Raw genomic sequence first — 20,081 nt, 5'->3', positions numbered from 1 at the left:
TTGGTCAAGTTTTCTTTTAAAAGAATCAAGGTTCTAAAAAAGCCACTGTACAAAGGCCTGGGAATTCCATAGAAATTGCATCAACTATTACTTAAGAGTAATAATTGGAACTTTACTAAATAAATAAGAGGACAGCAATCAAATCTACCATCAGATATTACCTTAAGTTTCAATAGCTTTTCAAGGTTTTCTATCTTCTGTTGTATTTTATTTGTTTTCATCATTTCCTCAAGTTCGTGCCTAGAGTTCTTTGGAGAAAGAGATCTGGAGCGCTTCACAGACTGATTCTACAGAAAAAAAGAAAGTGCCATGACAAAAGCCAAATCAACGCAATCAGATGAAGCATTGAGCAGAGGAGTTGTTCAGTAAGAGTAGGTATTTAATGTAACAGATGACAGACTGAATGAATTGATTTCATCCAATTCATTTCACTTCCATAAATCTCACTCCCTTCATTCCTCACTTACTTCATCTTTGAATCATATTTTGAATATCACTCTTAAATTTGCTTCCACCACCATTTGAGATCATGCACACAGTTGCTACAAAATCAAATTCTCATCTTTACTCAAGTACTTCCTTAAATTAACAAAATTTTAAGTATTGTTGCAAGTCTTCAACATTTAAATTGATTAAAGCAATCCAATAGAGTGGAGGAATTAGCTTCAAAAATTAAGGAGCAAAAGAATACTTTAAACTGTTGGTGGTGCTTTGCCAGTGAGTTTATCATGAAGTGAAATGTTTTAGGTGTAGACAGGAAACCCTTTACACACAAACCAAATGTAGCTGCAAATGAGCAAATATTAATTTTTTTTTTTACAATCACATTTTCCCTCAACCTTTTGGCTCTAAGGAAAACAATCACAGCAACTCCAGTCTCTCCACAGAACTAGCATCTCACATTCCCAGTAAATCACCTCTGCACTCACTCTCTTGAAACTGCAGTGCCTGGAACAGAATACATTATTCTAGCTGAGGCTAAATAAGTGTTTTATGGAGCTTTAGCAAAACTTCCTGCTTTTATATTCTATTTCTCTATTGGTAAAGCTAAGACTCCCAGATGTTTATTTTTAAAAGCAAGTCTTTTTAACTTGTCCTATCACCCTCAAAGATTTATGTACACACCCTGCCCCCACCTCCCCTGGTCTTTATTCCTGCATTCCTTTTAAACAGACATACTTAATGAGACATAAAACATTTTAGTTCCAGTACAAGAAATGGAGAATACTAATAATGAATTATAAAAACTTGATATAGAATACCAAAGGAATAACAAACTGAATTATAACAATGTTACCACTAAAGACTTCCTGCAAATCACTAATGAGTGTATTCATTTACATTTACATTGTTTCTTCCAGAATAATGATCTCCCATCAGGGAAGGCTCATGGGTTGAAGACATAGAAATCCAGAGCCTCATTACAAATAGGAGATACAGGCTGGTCTAATTGCTCTATGAGGGAGCAGATTTGGATATGATAGGATTATAGCAAACAAGTGGGAAAATGAATTTTCTACCCCCACAACCCTCAACTTCACTGCATTTTGAAATGCTTTCAACTGAAGGAAGGAGCTCCAAACAAAAAGGACTAAATAAAGCAGCGGGTTTTGAAATAAAACAACAGAATTTCTAAATTTGAAAATGGTACCAAATTGGTAAAATGGAAAGTCAAGACTGAGGAGGACTTTGTAATTACAAAAAGATATGATAATGTTAAAGGAGGGGCAAAAATAACTGGCAATTAATGTACAACACAAATGAAGGCAATACAAGTTTGCTTTTGGTTGTCTACATATAGCTATTAATCAACTACATAAAGTTTGTGTGCTAATTTTATATGCACATGATATTTTCCCTTCGATTCTACGTGTGCAAAGAAAAATCCACGAGCAATGCTGACTATCAGAAATCATACATCCATATATAGGTTTATCCCACATAAATGAAGCTGGTAGGTTCTAAAGAACCCTTGGCTATCGTAAAATTCATATAGTGGGAGATACAGTAAACCCTTAACTTTTCCTCAAAACGCTAGTCATTCTCCAGCTATTAAGAATGCAGTAAAGCAAAAGAAAAGTCGCTTGTTTTGACAATCTGAAACATACAAACAATTTATCCAAAACACATTGGAGTCAGTCAGAATCCTTTAACACAGACAAGGGGTTTTCAGTCCACCTTATCATTGCCAACCTTTTTGCCCATCTGCAATCATCCTGTTTGCCTGCAGAATGCCAATATCCTTCTGTGACTTGTCATGGTCTATTTAAATGCCTCCTAAAGATAGTAATTATATCAGATTCTACCGCCCCCCTAGCAGCATATTCCAGATAGCGACGGCCATCGACATAAAAACTTACCTCTCAAATCTCCTTTAAAATTCCTTCCTCTCAACTTAAGCTTACTCTTTCACATTTGTTGCCCCTACCATGGGAAAAAGATTTCGACAACCTTTTGCACCCATGTTTAGTTAATCAATTTCATCAACTTTGCATCCAAGTTCAACCCGCCCTTAAATTCACTTGGTACATTTCTGACATCCCTCTCCCCTTTCATGATCTGTCTCCATCTATGGAGACGAACTGTCTACCAATATCTTTTATAAACCTACTGATACCCATGGCTATTTTGACTATGACTCTTCCCACCCTGTCTCCTGTAAAATTGCTATTCCCTTTTCTCAGTTCCTCCGTCTCTGCCGCATCTGTTCCTAGGATGAGGCTTTCCTTCCAGGACATCAGAGATGTCCTCCTCCTTCAAAGAACAGGGTTTCCCTTCCTCCACCACTAATGCTGTCCTCACCCACATCTCCTCCATTTCCCTGACCTCCACGCAAACCCCATCTTCCCGCAACTTAACAGGGATAGAATTCCTCATCCTCCCCTACCACCCCATAAGCCTCTTCATCCAACACATCATCCTCCACAACTTCAATGGGATCCTACCACCAAACACATCATTACCTTCCCTCCCCCCACTCTCCGCTTTTTGCAGAGAGCTCCCTCTGTGAATCCCTTAACAATTCATGCCTCCCCACTAATCCCCCACCTGACATATATCCCTGCAAAACAGAAATGCTACACCTGCCCATTCACCTCCTCCATTACCTCCATTCAGGGACCTCCACAATCTTTCCAAGTGAGGCAACACTTCACCTGTGCATTTGTTGAGGTCATCTATTGTATTCAGTGCTCAAGTTGGGGGACCACAATGTCAAACATCTCTGCTCCAACCATCAAAAGCAGAATTTCCTGGTGGCCAAAATTTTAATTCCTATCCACATTCCTGTTCTGACATGTTGTTCTGTGGCCTCCCTTTTGCCATGATGAGGCCACTCTCATTGTGGAAGAGTAACACCTCACATTCCTTCTGGGTAGCCTCCAAACTGATGGCATGAACATCAATTTCTTCTTTCGGTAATTTTTTTCCCTCTCCCTTCCCTTTTCTTCAATTCCCCACTCTGGAGTCTTACCTCTTTTCCTCACCAGAATATCACATCCCCTGGTACCATTCCTTCCCTTTCTTCCATGGTCCACTCTCCTCTCCCATCAGATTACTTCTTCTCCAGCCCTTTACATCTTTTCCACTCACCTGGTTTCCCCTACCACCTTCTAGCTATCCTCTTTCCCTCCCCCAACATTCTGGCTTCTTCCTCCCTTCCTTCAAGTCCTGAAAAAGTGCTTCAACCTGAAACATCGACTGTTTAGTCATTTCCATAGGTACTGTTAGACCTGCTGAGTTCCTCCAGCATTTCGTGCATGCTGCTTTTATCCATCAATGCTTCTTCCAGACCCAGACTGTTCAATGTTTCCACCAAACTGAAGTACTCTAATCTAGGAAACATTTTGGTGAGACCCTTTGCACTCTTTCCAGTGTAATCACATTCGTCCTATAGTGTGGTATTTACTGTACATGTCCTACCCCAATATGACATCTCAAACAAATTTTAACTCACACTTGTCAAGATTAAATTCCATTTTGGAATAAATCTCACTCCCTTCTTTCCTCATTTACTTCATCTTCGAATAATATTTTGAAAATCACTCTTAAATTTGCTTCCACCACCGCTTGAGATCATGCAGACAATTGCTACAAAATCAAATTCTCATCTTTACTCTAAATACTTTCTTAAATTAACAAAATTTTAAATATTGTTGCAAGTCTTCAACATCTAAATTGATTAAAGCAATCCAATAGAGTGGAGGAATTAGCTTCAAAAATTAAGGTCCATCTGGTCTAGATCCAATTGTAGCCTTCCCAACCTTTGTTGCTATCTACAAAACCAATTTTCAGACTATTACTGTTTGAAAGAGCACAAATGCTCAAGAGGAACCCCCCCCCACCAACTTAAATAACTTCTTTATTTCCCTTCAAAAAACTGGTAAAAGTTATTGGTTTCATGTACCTGTGATTGAGCAATGATCTCCCTCACCCTTTAGCAAATAAAACCATTAATTCACGAACTGAATTAAATAAAACTCTTCATTATCACAAATATTCATTCAGGGAACGTTCACTAAACAAAGGAGACCTGTTAAACAAACAAGATATTTCTTCTTCTGGTAGAGTAAAAGCACTAAATGTTTATTGATGAAGGAAATACTTAATCTTTCACATTAGAAGTTTTACCTGAATGAATAAATTAATACTTTGAGTTATTGCAAGCTAACATAAATCACTGATTAGCCATTGATGACTTTATGAAAACTGCTTCAGGCAAACACTGAACAAGTTTTTAGACAAATGTATAGTGCATGAAATTTACTGAACAGTCTCACTATCCAATTCCTATTTTAAAGGCTGGAATTCCAGCATGAGTCAGTCTAATGCAATATTTAGTGCAGCTCCAATCATTCAGTCTAGCAATTGTAACCAGGATTTCAGCTTCGTCAGTCACTCATCATCACTGAGAATATCAACTTGCACATAAGATGCATCGAACTGTCTCACCTGCCCTCCAGACCTTTAATCCCCACCATCAGTCCAGGACTACTCATTACTATTCCAGAAACTGATACACAATTCTACCAGTGCCCATTAATCACACATGATCGGGTCAAGTTCCTTTCCTCTCCTGGCCACGAAGTGCAAAGCTGAACCTTGGGAGCCATCTCTCAGCAAATATGGACATTCAGTACATTTTCAATGCGGTCTTTCATTACCTGAGAATACCTAAAATCCAGCACAGAGTCAAGCAGTTGCCTCACTAGCCCAGCAACCCAGGTTCAATTCTGAATTCTGGCACTATCTGTGTAGAGGTTGCCTGTTTGCACTGTGACTCCGTGGATTCTCTCCAGCTGCTCTGATATCCTGCCATATTCCAAATACATTGAAGTTGGTAGATTGTGCAGCTAGATCCTACATTTCCCATCAGATCGGCAACAGGTGGTAAGGATGGGCTCCCTCACCTCTGCCCCATGCCTCTTGTCATCTTCAGAAGTTTTCTGATGACTCTGCCATAGTTGGATGCATCAGCAAGAGAGATGAGGCTGAGTACAGGGCTACGGTAAGAAACTTTGTCACATGGTGTGAGGAGAATTATCTGCAGCTTAATGTGAAAAAGACTAAGGAGCTGCTGGTAGATCTGAGGAGAGCTAAGGTACCGGTGACCCGCTTCCATCCAGGGAGTCAGGGTGGACATGGTGGAGGATGACAAATACCTGGGGATACGAATTGACAGTAAACTGGACTAGTCAAAGAACACTGAGGCTGTCTACAAGAAGGGTCAGAGCCGTCTCTATTTCCTGAGGAGACTGAGGTCCTTTAACATCTGACGGACTATGCTGAGGATGTTCTACGAGTCTGTGGTGGCCAGTGCGATCATGTTTGCTGTTGTATGCTGCGGCAACAGACACCAACAGAATCAACAAACTCATTCGTAAGGCCAGTGATATTGTGGGGATGGAACTGGACTCTCTCACGGTGGTGTCTGAAAAGAGGATGCTGTCTAAGTTGCATGCCATCTTGGTCAATGTCTCCCATCCACTATATAATGTACTGGGTGGGCACAGGAGTAAATTCAGCCAGAGACTCATTCCACCGAGATGCAACACAGAGCGTCATGGCCATCAAACTTAACATATCCTCCCTTGGAGGGTCAGACACCCTGAGCCGATAGGCTGGTCCTGGACTTATTTCCGGGCATAATTTACATATTACTATTTAATTATTTATGGTTTAATTACCATTTATTATTTATGGACCAACTGTAATGAAAATCCAATTTCCCCCGGGATCAATAAAGTATGACTATGACCCTCAACACAGGGTTGTGTCCTGAGTCCCATTCTCTACTCCCTTTACACCTACGACTGTACTGCCACACACAGCTCCAATCTGTTGATCAAATTCGTAGGTGACATGACTTTGATCGGCCTTATTTCTAGTGGTAATGAGATAGCCTACAAAGGAGATGTCGACATCCTGACACAGTGGTGCAAAAATAACAAACCTCTCCCTTAAGGTCCAAAAAACAAGAGAGTTAATTGTGGATTACAGGAGGAACGGAGACAGGCTGGGCCCGATTAGCAACAATGGAACTACAGTTGAGTATGGTACATCAACACCTGGACTGTACACACCGGCTTTGTGGCAAAAAAAAAACTACAGCATCTGTTTCACCTCAGGTGAATGAAGAAGTTCGGCATAGGCCCCCAAATCCTCAAGACCTTCTACAGGAGCACCGTACTGACTGGCTGTATCACTGCCTGTTACGGAAACTGCACCAACCTTGATCGCTGGGCACTGCAGAGTGGTACAGACAGCCCAGTGCATCTGTGGCTGTGAACTCCATTGAGGACATTTATAGCAGGAGCAGAAAGAAGGCCTGGAAGATCATCAGGGACACCAGTCACCCCAACCATGAACTTTACAGCTACTTCTGTCCGGCAAATATTACCACAGCATTAAAGCCAGGACGACTTCTTTCTACAAGCCATGAGACTTGTAAATTCACATGCCTGTACATTGCAACACAGTTATAATGCAAAGATATTTACTTCCTCATTTTGTAGCATGGATGTAAGATTCAAATAAATTCTAGATTCTAATGGCGATTGTAAACTGCTCCTTGTATGTAGGTGAATGCTAAAACCTGAGGGAGAGTTGATGGGAATGTGAAGAAAATACAATGGATTTGGGCAGAATTAAGGTAAAAATGTATGCTTGGTAAATATAGATTTAATGGACTGAAAGGTCTCTGTGGTGCTTCTCTCTGTACCTCTAAAGCTTATGGTCCAATGTCTTGCCATGACCAGTGCCTCTAAAACTTTTCAGAGGCATGAGTTTCTTACAGTAGGCAACTTAAAGCACGAGAGACATACCATTAGCTTTCTCCAAAAAAAAAATCCCAAAATTCACCAGCAGAATAACTAAAACAACTTCACTATCCTTTTCCAGACCATTACCCCCACCATTAGTGATCTAAATGCACTCAGTTAGCCCAATCAGACAAGTCACATCACCCACAAGTCTGGCATCAGACTGCTAGAACAATGTTTCACAATTATACTCCCTTATGAACATAGATACCCAAAGAAACAGTTCAAAGATTTTCTCAAAGCTTGCTTGAAAAGGTGCGACATCCCCACTAGCTCATGAAATCATTGACCTGTGGCTACTCAAAATAGAGACGAAACAATCAGAATGGTATGTAGAATCTCAAATTCCTCACCTGAGCCAGACACAAAACAGACATAAATTGCAAAAGGAGGATACCATTTCTCAAACTACCTAATAGGATTTGATTAATTATTGTCACATGTACCAAGGTACAGCGAACAATAACAGAATGAGGTAGATTGTCAGATCAAGGCTCCATCTAATCGTACTAGGAAACATTCAATAGTTTCATAACAATTAGGTAAAAGCTCTCCTTTTGTCTGTTGGAGCATACTTTCAAGGCTTTTTTTTTAAATCTTCTCTTCAAAGTAAGAGGGAGAAGAGAGACTGTCTAGAGTGGGTGGGGTCTTTGTTCATGCTGGATAGTTTCCTGAGGCAGCAAGTAGAATCAGAGTTCATGGAGGGACGGCCAGTCTCTGTGATGTGCTGAGCTGCGTCCACAACTCTGCAGTTTCTTGTGGTCATGTGCAGAGTAGTTGCCATACCAGGCATTATGCATCCAAAAAGGATTACTTCAATGGTACATTGATAAAAATTAATGAGGATCAAAGGGAACATGCCAAATTTCTTTAGTTTCTTGAGGAGGTAGAGGCAATGGTGAGCCTCCTTGGCTGTGATATTAACATAGCTAGATCAGAACAGGCTACAGGTGTCCCCCGCTTTTCGAACGTTCACTTTACGAAACCTCACTGTTACAAAAGACCTACATTAGTACCCTGTTTTGGCCTTCAGAAGGTGTTACGAAGAAAGGCAGCGCGTGATAAGAAATCAGCGCACAATAAAAGGCAGCGCGCGCCCCGAGCAGCCGCTCTCCCCCAGATTCGGAACGGTATTGCTTTAACACGTTGCACTGAGCAGCTGTTAGCAAGATGAGTTCTAAAGTGTCAGAAAAGCCTGAAAGAGTAAGGGTGTTACCCTTAGCATAAAACTAGACATAATTAAGCATTTCGATCATGGTGAACGAAGCAAGGACAAAGTGAGTTTGGCTTGTGGAAGTTGACGAAGATGATGTTGAAGAGGTTCTGGCATCCCATGACCAAGAACTGATAGAAGAAGAGCTGATGCAATTGGAAGAGGAAAGAATAACAATCGAAAACGAATGCAGAAAGTGAAGCAACTGCGTGAGATTTTCGCTGCAATGATAAAGTACGACTTTAATTTTGAAAGGGTATGTAGGTTTAGGAGATATTTGCAGGACGGTTTGAGTGTTTACAAACAACTGTATGATAGAAAAGTGCGCGAGGATCAGCAGTCAAGCAAGCCTTCCACATCAGCCACAGCAGACGACGAACCTCGACCTTCGACATCGAGGCGGGCAGTCATAGGAGAAGATGAGCTGCCTGCCCTGATCGACGATGAGATGACACCCCTGTGTCCCACCACCCCAACACCCGGGCCCCGGACAGATACTGTACCGATTCACAAAGAACACAGCAGTAGCCGGGAGGCACACAACACATCTTTAAGAAAAAAGCCGAAATAAACATGCTAATTAATTAGGTGCCGCCTAGCACGTAATTGTTGGCCCAGATCAGAGGCGATGCAGTCGGCAATCGCCTCTGATCTGCGCCGACATTTACGTGCTGGGCAGCACCTAATTAATTAGCATGTTTATTTCGGCTTTTTTCTTAAAGATGTGTTGTGTACTTCCTGGTTACCACTGTGTTCTTCACGGCAATGTATCAGGTCGGCGGCCCGGAGGATGGGGGCCACTGCACCACCCAGTCCGCGACAACTCCGTCTAACACACCATCATCAGTGTGTTTGGCACTGCTTTCCCAATTCCGGTAAGTGATACTACACTGTACATACATTATTCCTACTTTATATAGGCTGTGTATTTTTACATGTTATTTGGTAGATTTGGCAGCTTCATAGTTTAAAGGTTACTGGAGAGCGTGTTTATGCCAACAGCGCTTGCGTGAGATTTTCTGCCAAGAGCGCTTGCGTGAGATTTTTGCTACGGAGATCTGTGCAGGCAATCGTTGTAGAGAAGTATTTCTACTTTATACAGGCTGTGTATTTATCATATCATTCCTGTTTTTACTATATGCTATTGGTATTTTAGGTTTTATGTATTATTTGGCATGATTTGGTAGATTGTTTTTGGGTTTGCGAACACTCACAAAATTTTCCCATATAAATAAATGGTAGTTGCTTCTTCGCTTTACAACATTTCAGCTTACGAACCGTTTCATAGGAACGCCCTACCTTCGGATGGCGGGGGAAACCTGTATTGGTGATGCTCATTCCTAGGAACTTGGAAGGTCTCAACCCATCAACCTCAGCACCATTTATGTAGACAGTAGCATTTGCACTACCCCCACCTTTGGTCAATGATCAGCTCTTTTGTTTTTGCTAACACTGAGGGTAACATTGTTGTCATGACACCATGCCACCGCACTGCGTCAATCCTTCCTCTATTCTAATTTATCGCTATTAGAGATTCGGCACACTGCAGTGGTATCATTTACAAATTTATATATGGAGGTGGAGAAGAATATGACCACATAGTCATTGGTGTGCAGGGATGAGAGGGCTGAGCCGCTACCTTCTGGAGCACCAAAGTTTCGAATAATCATAGCACAGGTGTTGCTGTCTGTTCTGACTGATTGCAGTCTGGAACCAATTGTGAATGGAGGTGTTAACTCCCATGTTGAGTTTGGTGATATGTTTGATAGGAATTATAGTATTGAAGGTGGGCAGTAATCAAGAGACAGTAGCTGTCTTTATTATCCAAATGCTCCAGAAATGTATGTAGGACCAGGGAGATGGTGTCTGCCATTAACCCATGTTAGTGGTAGGCAAATTGCAGCAGGTCAAGGTTGACTTCATTTTGTAGCCTGTTACAGCAAGGTAAGTCATGCCATCATTGAAGGCTGGTTTGGGACTCAATTGTGGACTGATATTGTCTTTTGATATTTCTGATAACTTTAGGGAGGTTGCGTCTCAATTTCCCTTAAAGGTCAGAGTCATCTGATTCGAATTCTGCAGTCCTTGACTTCAGTAGGAAGTAGACTCCTCACTTATCTCAGAGACTTAAAACCTCATACATCTATAGTGAAAGCAAGATCTATTCAATCACAGGGTACTGACTCAGAAGGTGATAATTATTAGCCACATGCAAAGTAGTGGAAAACAAAGTTTTATTTTATAATTGAAGCATTAAAAACTTAAGGTTTCTTCGTCGCAATGCCAGAAAAAGTACTTTTGCTACAACCTGACAGAACTGTTTTTGAGTATCTGACAACTAAAACCATCTTGCTATCAATTATCTTCAAAGTCCATTATTACAGAGCTCTGCAGCATTTGCAGGTTAACACAACAGAAAAGCATACACTTGGCAGCTTAGTTGTAATCCACTGTTAATACACAAGAGTGCTATGTGCATATATTCAAACATCAGTCCCTCTGAGGACTGCAATAGTCTTTGGTATTCCAAAATAAATTGAACAAGTAAGCAACAATTATCAAATTCCAAAATGGGAATTGTGTGGGGAGGTTTAGAAGTCATTCAAAAAACAAGCAAAGAAGAGAATAGAAAATCATATATAGTTACGGGAAGCAATCCTGATGTGTGCAAAGGTGAGATCTGACTAGGTCCAAAGTTCATGTTTACAGCTTTTGAAAATGGCTCTACTATTTGAATAAATTGCTTTAGCTTTACTCATAATTTCAAATTATCTATGTGTAGAAGTGTGTGTCAAGATATAATTCATTTGGTTGTCTCTGATCTAATACCATAATTTCGTTCGACTCAGTAAATTAGAGAGCGGGTTTAAAGCTCGCCAAAGCCATGGAAGGGCTTCGAAAGTCGCCCTGGAAACACCTTGATTTATTTTAATAATGGTAGTTGTTCTTTTTTATTTGTTAATTGATAGGATAATTATAGTACACCAATGCTTTATCAGATTATTATTTCTTTCTTTTTGTATTTGCAATACAGCTAGTAGAATACTTACTTTTTCAATAATTTTATTAATTTCAACATAAAAGAATACAGAGTCCAAGAAAATACATATTATAAAACAAAAGAAAAAATATAATAATACCAGATACATTATACTGAATCACATTAATGAACTCCTTACCCTATATTCATATAGATTAGATTAATTCATATGTTAGAATAAGAACAATTTTATATAAAAAAATCTATTCCCATTACCAAAGTTGAAGCTGTTTGGTAAAGAAAAAAAACCTTATCAGATAATAAAATATGCTATTAACCAGCTTCTGTACTTGTAACGGGAAATCAAAGATGATGAAAATAACTTAAAAACGGCCCCCACAAATTTTGAAAATCTTGGTTAGATTCAGAAATTGAACAACAAATCTTCTCTAAATTTAAGCATGCCATAATATCCTGTAACCACTGAGCATGATTAGGCGGAATAGCATCCTTCCATTTAAACAAAAGCGCCCTTCTAGCCATAAGAGAGATAAAAGCCAGAATGTGCAAATCAGATGTCTTCAAAATGATATCTTTCCCTCCAACAATACCAAATAGGGCAGTCAAAGGATTAGGCTTAAAATTTATTTTAAAGAGTACAGAAAAAGTTTGGAATACTTCCATCCAATATTTTTCAAGACTTGTGCATGTCCAAAACATATGAATAAATGAAGCTTCTCCATTGTTACACCTATCACAGTAGAGAGATATAGCCATATAAAAACTAGATAACTTATCCTTGGTCATAAAAGCCCTATGGACCATTTTAAATTGTAGGAGGGAATGACAAGCAAATAACGATGAAGTATTAACCAATTTAAAAATTTAATTCCAAGTTTCTTCTTAAATTGAAGTCTATAAATCTTGTTCCCAAAGATTTTTGATTTTGTCTAAAGAATCATTTCTCATTCCCATCAACATATCATAAATATTGGATATTGAAATATTATAAAAAGATTTCATAATAAGAATTTCATCTAATAAGTTCTTATCAGGACAATTAGAAAATGTATATAATTGAGATCACAGAAAGTCTCTAATTTTTAACTACCAAAAAAAATGGGTTTTTGGTAAACTATATTTAGTTGACAGTTGTTCGAACGAAGAAAGACTTCTTTCAGCAAACAGATCCTGGAAACATGTAATGCCCAATCCATCCCATTGTTTAAAAACTACATCAGTCATAGAAGGCTTAAAAAAAATTAAGAAAAATGGGACTAGAAAGGGAAAATCTCAAAGTGTTTTCTAAGTTGCATCCAGCTAGTAGAATACTAAACAAAAATACTGTACACAGTACAACCAATGGATAAATAGGAAACATATAAATATCTGGGATACCAGCAAGCATAGAAAATAGATCATAGTGCAATAAAGGGAAACCTTTTGACATAACTTAGCTTCATAGCTTAAGAAAACCTGGCAAACTGAGTTCAACAGTAAAAATATAACAAAGGCAATAACACTTTTGCTATACCCATATTAATGTATTCTTGATCCAAAATGGATCTGGAAAATTTACAGAGAAAAATAAGAACTGAAATGACAAATTTTAGTGAACACTACGTACATTGAAATGCACTTAGATTAGCATTACATGTGCATTATTACAAGTGTCAAATGTAACAGAGGCATTGCACTCTACATCTCAGCTGTTGAAGTGAATCAACAAATCAGTATAGCAACTATTCTGCACCTGACCACAAGAAACAGCGAACAATTGAAGTAACACACTTAACAGTTGCTGGTGAACGCAGCAGGCCAGGCAGCATCTCTAGGAAGAGGTACAGTCGACGTTTCAGGCCAAGACACTTTGTCAGGACTAACTGAAAGAAGAGATAGTAAGAGATTTGAAAGTGGGAGGGGGATGGGGAGATCCAAAGTGATAGGAGAAGACAGGAGGGAGAGGGATGAAGCCAAGAGTTGGAAAGTTGATTGGCAAAAGGGATATGAAAGGATCATGGGCCAGGAGGCTTAGGGAGAAAGAAAGAGGGAGGGGGGAATCCCAGAGGATGGGCAAGGAGTATAGTGAGAGGGATAGAGGGAGAAAAAGAGAGAGAACAAACAAAAAAAATATATATATATATAAAATAAATAAATAATGGATGGGGTACGAAGGGGAGGTGGGGCATTAACAGAAGTTAGAGAAGTCAATGTTCATACCATCAGATTGGAGGCTACCCAGACGGAATATAAGGTGTTGTTCCTCCAACCTGAGTGTGGCTTCAACTTGACAGTAGAGGAGACCGTGGATAGACATATCAGAATGGGAATGGGACGTGGAATTAAAATGTGTGGCCACTGGGAGATCCTGCTTTCTCTGGCTGACAGAGCGTAGGTGTTCAGCGAAACGTTCTCCCAGCCTGCGTCAGTATATATAGAATATATAGAAGGCCGCATCAGGAGCACCGGACGAAGTATATCACCCCAGCCGACTCACAGGTGAAGTGTCGCCTCACCTGGAAGGACTGTCTGGGGCCGTGAATGGTGGTGAGGGAGGAAGTGTAAGGGCATGTGTAGGTTCCGCTGAACATAATGGGGTACGAGAGGGAGGTGGGGCATTAGAGGAAGTTTGAGAAGTCAATGTTCATGCCATCAGGTTCTGTCCGCCAGAGAAAGCAGGATCTCCCAGTGGCCACACATTTTAATTCCACGTCCCATTCCCATTCTGATATGTCTATCTACAGCCTCCTCTACTGTCAAGATGAAGCCACACTCAGGTTGGAGGAACAACACCATATATTCTGTCTGGGTAGCCTCCAACCTGATGGGCATGAACATTGACTTCTCTAACTTCCGCTAATGCCCCACCTCCCCTTCGTACCCCATCTGTTATTTATTTATCATTATTATTTTTTTTTGTTTGTTGTTTCTCTTTTTCTCCCTCTGTCCATCTCACTCTACTCTTTGCGCATCCTCTGGGAGTCACCCCTCCCTCTTTCTTTCTCCCTAGGCCTCCCGTCCCATGATCCTTTCATATCCCTTTTGCCAATCACCTGTCCAGTTCTTGGCTTCATCCCTCCCCCTCCTGTCTTCTCCTATCATTTTGGATCTCCCCCTCCCCCTCTCAAATCTCTTACTATCTCTTCTTTCAATTAGCCCTGACAAAGGGTCTCGGCCCGAAACGTCGACTGTACCTCTTCCTAGAGATGCTGCCTGGCCTGCTGCGTTCACCAGCAACTTTTAAGTGTGTTGTTTGAAATTCCAGCATCTGCAGATTTCCTCGTGCTTGCGAAACAATTGAAGTGGTCAGGACCAGTAGGGGTAGAAGGTTTAGGAATATAGTGGAAGGTATTTTTCATTCAGAGGGTAACTGAAATCTGAAATTCACTGCCTAAGTGGGTGGTGGAGACAGCTGGACTCACAACATTTAAGTAGTATGCAGATAAGCACATGAAAAGCCATGATGTAGTGGGCTATGCACCTTGTCCTGGGAAAATGGGATTTGTATAAACAGACCTGGGTGGCATAGGCATTAAGGCTGAAATGTCTGCTTCTTTGCTGTAACAATCTATGACAGTAGGCAATCAGTGCATACTTTTGAGGTAATTCATGATACTCAACAAAAAGATATCCTTGTAAGAAGGCTAGTTTCCAAGGGAGGGGTGAATTAACCATAGCTAAGCAAGGAAGCTATAGGGTATTAAGTTGAAAGACTAAAAAGTACAACAAACAAAAGTTAGCAGATAACATGTGATAACTGGGTTAAATTCAGAATCGAGCAAACGAAGAATAAATTTAATGAGAAAGAGAAAGATAAAGTAAATTAAGAGAAAACTGACAAGGAATCTGAAACAGGACAATGAGTTTCTTGAAGTAACTAAGATAGTTCCCTGGGAATCATTCCTGGAAATAAATCTGTTTACAATATACATTCAGCAGCCACTTTATTAAGTACTTCCTGTCCATGGTCTTCTGCCACTGTCATTCATCCACTTTAAGCTTTGACATCTTGCGCATGCAGAGATGCCCTTTTGCACACCAGTCTTGTAACGTGTGGTTATTTGAGTCATGTTGAACCAGACTGGCCATTCTCCTCTGACTTCTCACATTAACAAGGCACTTTCACCCACAGAACTGCTGCTTACTGGATGCTTGTTTCTCGCAGCATTCTCTGTCGAATCTCAAAACAGTTGTGCATAAAAGTCCCAGATCAACAGCTTCTGAGACACTCCAACCACCCCGTCTGGCACCGACTATTAGTCCCTGGTCAAAGTCACTTCACTTTTCCCCATTCTGATGTTAGGTCTGAAAAACAACTGAACGCCTTGACCATCTCTGCATATATTGATTGTTGCCAGATGATTGGTTGATTAGATATTTGCATTAATGAGCATGTGTACAGGTGTACCTAATAAAGTGGCCGCTGATTGTATATTAATGACTTGGAGGATAGAAGCAAATATACAATTTCTAAATTTGTGGATGACACAAAAAATAGATGACAAGGTAAGGTGCAAGGGAGACACAAACAGCTCACTAAGAAGTACAGGTCGACTTTAACTAATCCGACTACCGGTTCCTTCGATAATCCAGCACTGATTATGCTTAATGCGATCAGTCTGTAATTCGGCATTTTCACGAATCCAGCACTCCTCAGATCCCAATGGTGCCAGATTAGTGAAGGTTAGCTATTGCTTAATGTGATCCTTCTGTAATTCAGTATTTTCACTAATCTGGCACACCTCAGGTCCCAATGGTGCCGGATTAGTGAAGGTCGACCTGTACTGAGAAGTTAAACAAATAGACAAAAAGTTAGGAAATGGAATGTAATGTGGAAATCTGAAGGATCTAGTGGTTTCCCAGCATTTATGACAAATAAACTCTTCTTGGACTTCTAGCCAGGTACAAATATTGATTATAACTGACATTTCAATGACAAACTCTGCCATCTTCATCAGGGATGCCTGGGAATATCTAGTCCAGTGGAATTAATAACCCTGTCCTCATCCAATCAGGCTTCTGCTCTCCCTTGTTTACAATCAAATTCCAGTTCTTACTTAGAGTGAGACCTTTGGCTTTGTTAAAATTCTTTTCCTCTAGTTTTATTTCAATGGCTTCCTTCAGCAGGCAGTCCCAAAGGCCAGTGGCATAGCATGGTAGTTTTGTGCCTTCAAAGTTAATCCCACGGCCATTGCGAATGCAGTGTTCTGCTACCACTGATTTCTCCAGGAAATCCACACGGATACATTTCCTGTGCTCCCCAATGCGGGTCAAAGATGACCTGGGGCTCAACGCAGCTGGCATATTCCTGTGAATATGGAGCAGCATATGTTGGCCAGACAGGACATACAGTGGAAACTCACATCAAGGAGCATAGGAGGTGTATCCGTTTCAGTTACCCAGAGAAATCGGCGGTAGCAGAACAATGGATTCACAATGGCCATAGGATTGACTTTGACAGCACAAAACTACGACAATGGCTTTTGGGACCGCCTGGTAAAGGAAACCATTGAAATAAAAATAGAGGAAAACTTATTTTTAACAAAGACAAAGGTCCCGCTCTAAGAACTAGAATTTGATTGTAAACAAGGTCGGAGAGTGGAAACCTGATTAGATGAGGACTAACCAATTCAGAGGTACAAATACCACCAGACTAGACATCCCAGGCATCATACCTGATGAAGATTACACAGTTTGTCATTGAAACGTCAGTTAAAATTGATACCTGTACCCAGCTGAAAGCCCAGGAAGAGTTTATTTGTGGAAATCTGAGGTTGTTCATTTTGGAAGGAAGAACCAAAAGCAGTATTATTTAAAATGGAGAATCCCGCAGCTCAGTGAAATATTTCGGTCCAAGTGCATGAAGCACAGAAAGCTAGCTAATGGAACATTGCCCCTTACTTCTAAAGCATTTATGTATTAAAGTGAGGAAGACTTACTGAACCCGTACAAGATGCTAATGAGACCACATTCAGAGTGTTGTTAGCCATTTTTGTTCATTGAAGGTTTATGTGAATGATCCTGGACATAAAGAAAATGTCCAAATGGGGAAAAATTAAGCAATTAATTCTACACATTAGAGTTTAGAGGATTAAGTGGTTATCTCATTGAAACATACATGATTCTTAGAGTGCCAGGCAAGGTAAGTGCTGAAATTATGTTTCCTCTTAGGAGGGTGCAGATGAAGAGGGCATGGTCTCAGAAGATGGTGGTGACTATTGAAGACCTGAAATGAGGAAAAATTTCTTCTTACCATTATACCTGCCATTTGTAGATGGATCTAATCAAGAAAGGGGCAAATAGTTTTGAAGAAAATGCAGTAGAACAGGTTTGAGGAACATCAGATCAGCTGTTATCCTATCAAATGTCAGAGCAGGCTTGAGGGGCTGAATGGCCAATTCCTATTGCTTATGATCCAATAAATCACAACTGCCAGATAACCTACATTTTCCCCCCACTAGGTCAAAGTTCAAAGTCAATTTATTATTGGAGTACATACGGTATACGTCACCATATACTCCCACGAGATTCATTTTCTTGCAAATATTCACAAAAAATACAAAGAAACAATAGAATCAATGAACAACTGCACACAAAACAACCAATGTTCAAAAGACAACAAACTGCAAATACAAAGAGAAGAAAACAAAATAATGATAATAAATAAATAACAAATATCCAGAGCATGCGACGAAGAGTCCTTGAAAGTGAGTCCGTAGGTTATGGGAACAGTCCAGTGTTGGGGTGAGTTAAGTTGAGTGAAGTTTACTCCTCTGGTTTAAGAGCCTGACGGTTGAGAGGTAATCCTCATTCCATTTCATTTCTTTCTAATAAAACACAAATGATTCTGACCCGAGTTTCTTCCTCTCAAAATACATTATCAGACTTTTTCACTACTTCCAAGAGATCTTTTACTGTCTGTATTTGTTAAATGCCTCATTACCTGATTCAAGATAGGAAGTTCACTGATTCCCTCTGTAACATAGTTTGCAGACACTCTTGAATGTACTCCTTGCATCCATTCTCATAGATACCCTTCCCAATGTGATCAACACGGGGATTTAAATCTCCATAATTATTGCATTGTTCATTTTATGGGCCTCCCATTTTCGCCTTTCAATGTGCTTTTGAGACCTGGATCACCAAAAAGCATTTCAAGATACTGGAAAAATAAGTATTCTCTAATTTCAGCTTAAGGTCAAACAAATTCATTTCAGTGTCTTTAAGTTGCAGTATGGAAACATGTATTGCATTCGGAATTCTGTTGGGGGTAAGATTACCAGATAGACAAAGGAAGTGTCAAGGATGCACCAAAAATCTCTTTAAAGAAATGCAACACCCTCACTGATTCCTGGGAACCTGTAATCGATGATCACTCAAAGTAGAAAAGCAACAAATGGCATAGCCTTCAGAACCTCAAACAGAAGCCCATGTACAAATCCCATTTCCAGAAAAGTTGGGATTTTTTCCAAAATGCAATAAAAACAAAAATCTGTGATATGTTAATTCACGTGAACCTTTATTTAACTGACAAAAGTACAAAGAAAAGACTTTCAATAGTTTTACTGACCAACTTAATTGTATTTTGTAAACATACACAAATTTAGAATTTGATGGCTGCAACACACTCAACAATAGTTGGGACAGAGTTAAAATAAGATTGAAAAGTGCACAGAATATTGAAGTAACACCGGTTTGGAAGACTCCACATTAAGCAGGCTAATTGGTAGCAGGTGAGGTATCATGACTGGGTATAAAAGTAGCGTCCATCAAAGGCTCAGTCTTTGCAAGCAAGGATGGGTCGTGGCTCGCCCCTTTGTACCAAAATTCATGAGAGAATTGTTAGTCAGTTCAAAAGGAACATTTTCCAACGCAAGATTGCAGAGAATTTAGGTCTTTCAACATCTACAGTACATAATATTGGGAAAAGATTCAGAAAATTCAGAGATATCTCAGTGCGTAAAGGGCAAGGTCGGAAACCACTGTTGAACGCACGCGATCTTCGAGCCCTCAGGCGGCACTGCCTAAGAAACCATCATGCTACTGTGACAATTATAGCCACCTGGGCTCGGGAGTACTTCAGAAAACCATTGTCACTCAACACAGTCCGTCGCTGCATCCAGAAATGCAACTTGAAACTGTATTACGCAAGGAGAAAGCCATACATCAATTCTATGCAGAAACGCCAGCGAGTTCTCTGGGCCCGAGCTCATCTCAGATGGACCGAAAGACTGTGGAACCATGTGCTGTGGTCAGATGAGTCCACATTTCAGCTAGTTTTCAGAAAAAATGGGTGTCGAGTTCTCCGTGCCGAAGATGAAAACGACCATCCAGACTGTTATCAGCAAAAGATGCAAAAGCCAGCATCTGTGATGGTATAGGGGTGCATCAGTGCCCACGGCATGGGCAAGTTGCATGTCTGTGAAGGAACCATTCACTCTGAGGCGTATATTAGGATTTTAGAGAGACATATGTTGCCATCAAGGCGACGTCTCTTCCCGGGACGTCCATGCTTATTTCAGCAGGACAATGCCAGACTACATTTTGCACGGGCTACAACAGCGTGGCT

The 20,081-nt window shown here is 40.2% G+C and overlaps 1 protein-coding gene across 4 annotated transcripts in view; it reads right to left on the bottom strand.

Moving 5' to 3' along the window:
- cntln (centlein, centrosomal protein) overlaps positions 1-20,081 on the bottom strand; it is a 538,558-nt gene that overhangs the window by 330,427 nt on the left and 188,050 nt on the right. For all 4 annotated transcript variants that reach the window (XM_063048921.1, XM_063048919.1, XM_063048920.1 and 1 more), the window contains one exon: positions 162-287. In XM_063048921.1, the coding sequence (XP_062904991.1) occupies positions 162-287 (126 nt within the window). The remainder of the gene's footprint in view (positions 1-161; positions 288-20,081) is intronic.

Source organism: Mobula hypostoma, chromosome 5 (genome assembly GCF_963921235.1).
Source record: "Mobula hypostoma chromosome 5, sMobHyp1.1, whole genome shotgun sequence".
Classification (NCBI taxonomy): domain Eukaryota; kingdom Metazoa; phylum Chordata; class Chondrichthyes; order Myliobatiformes; family Myliobatidae; genus Mobula; species Mobula hypostoma.
Note: the sequence above shows the minus strand (reverse complement) of the source record. Positions and strands in the feature narration are given on the sequence as shown.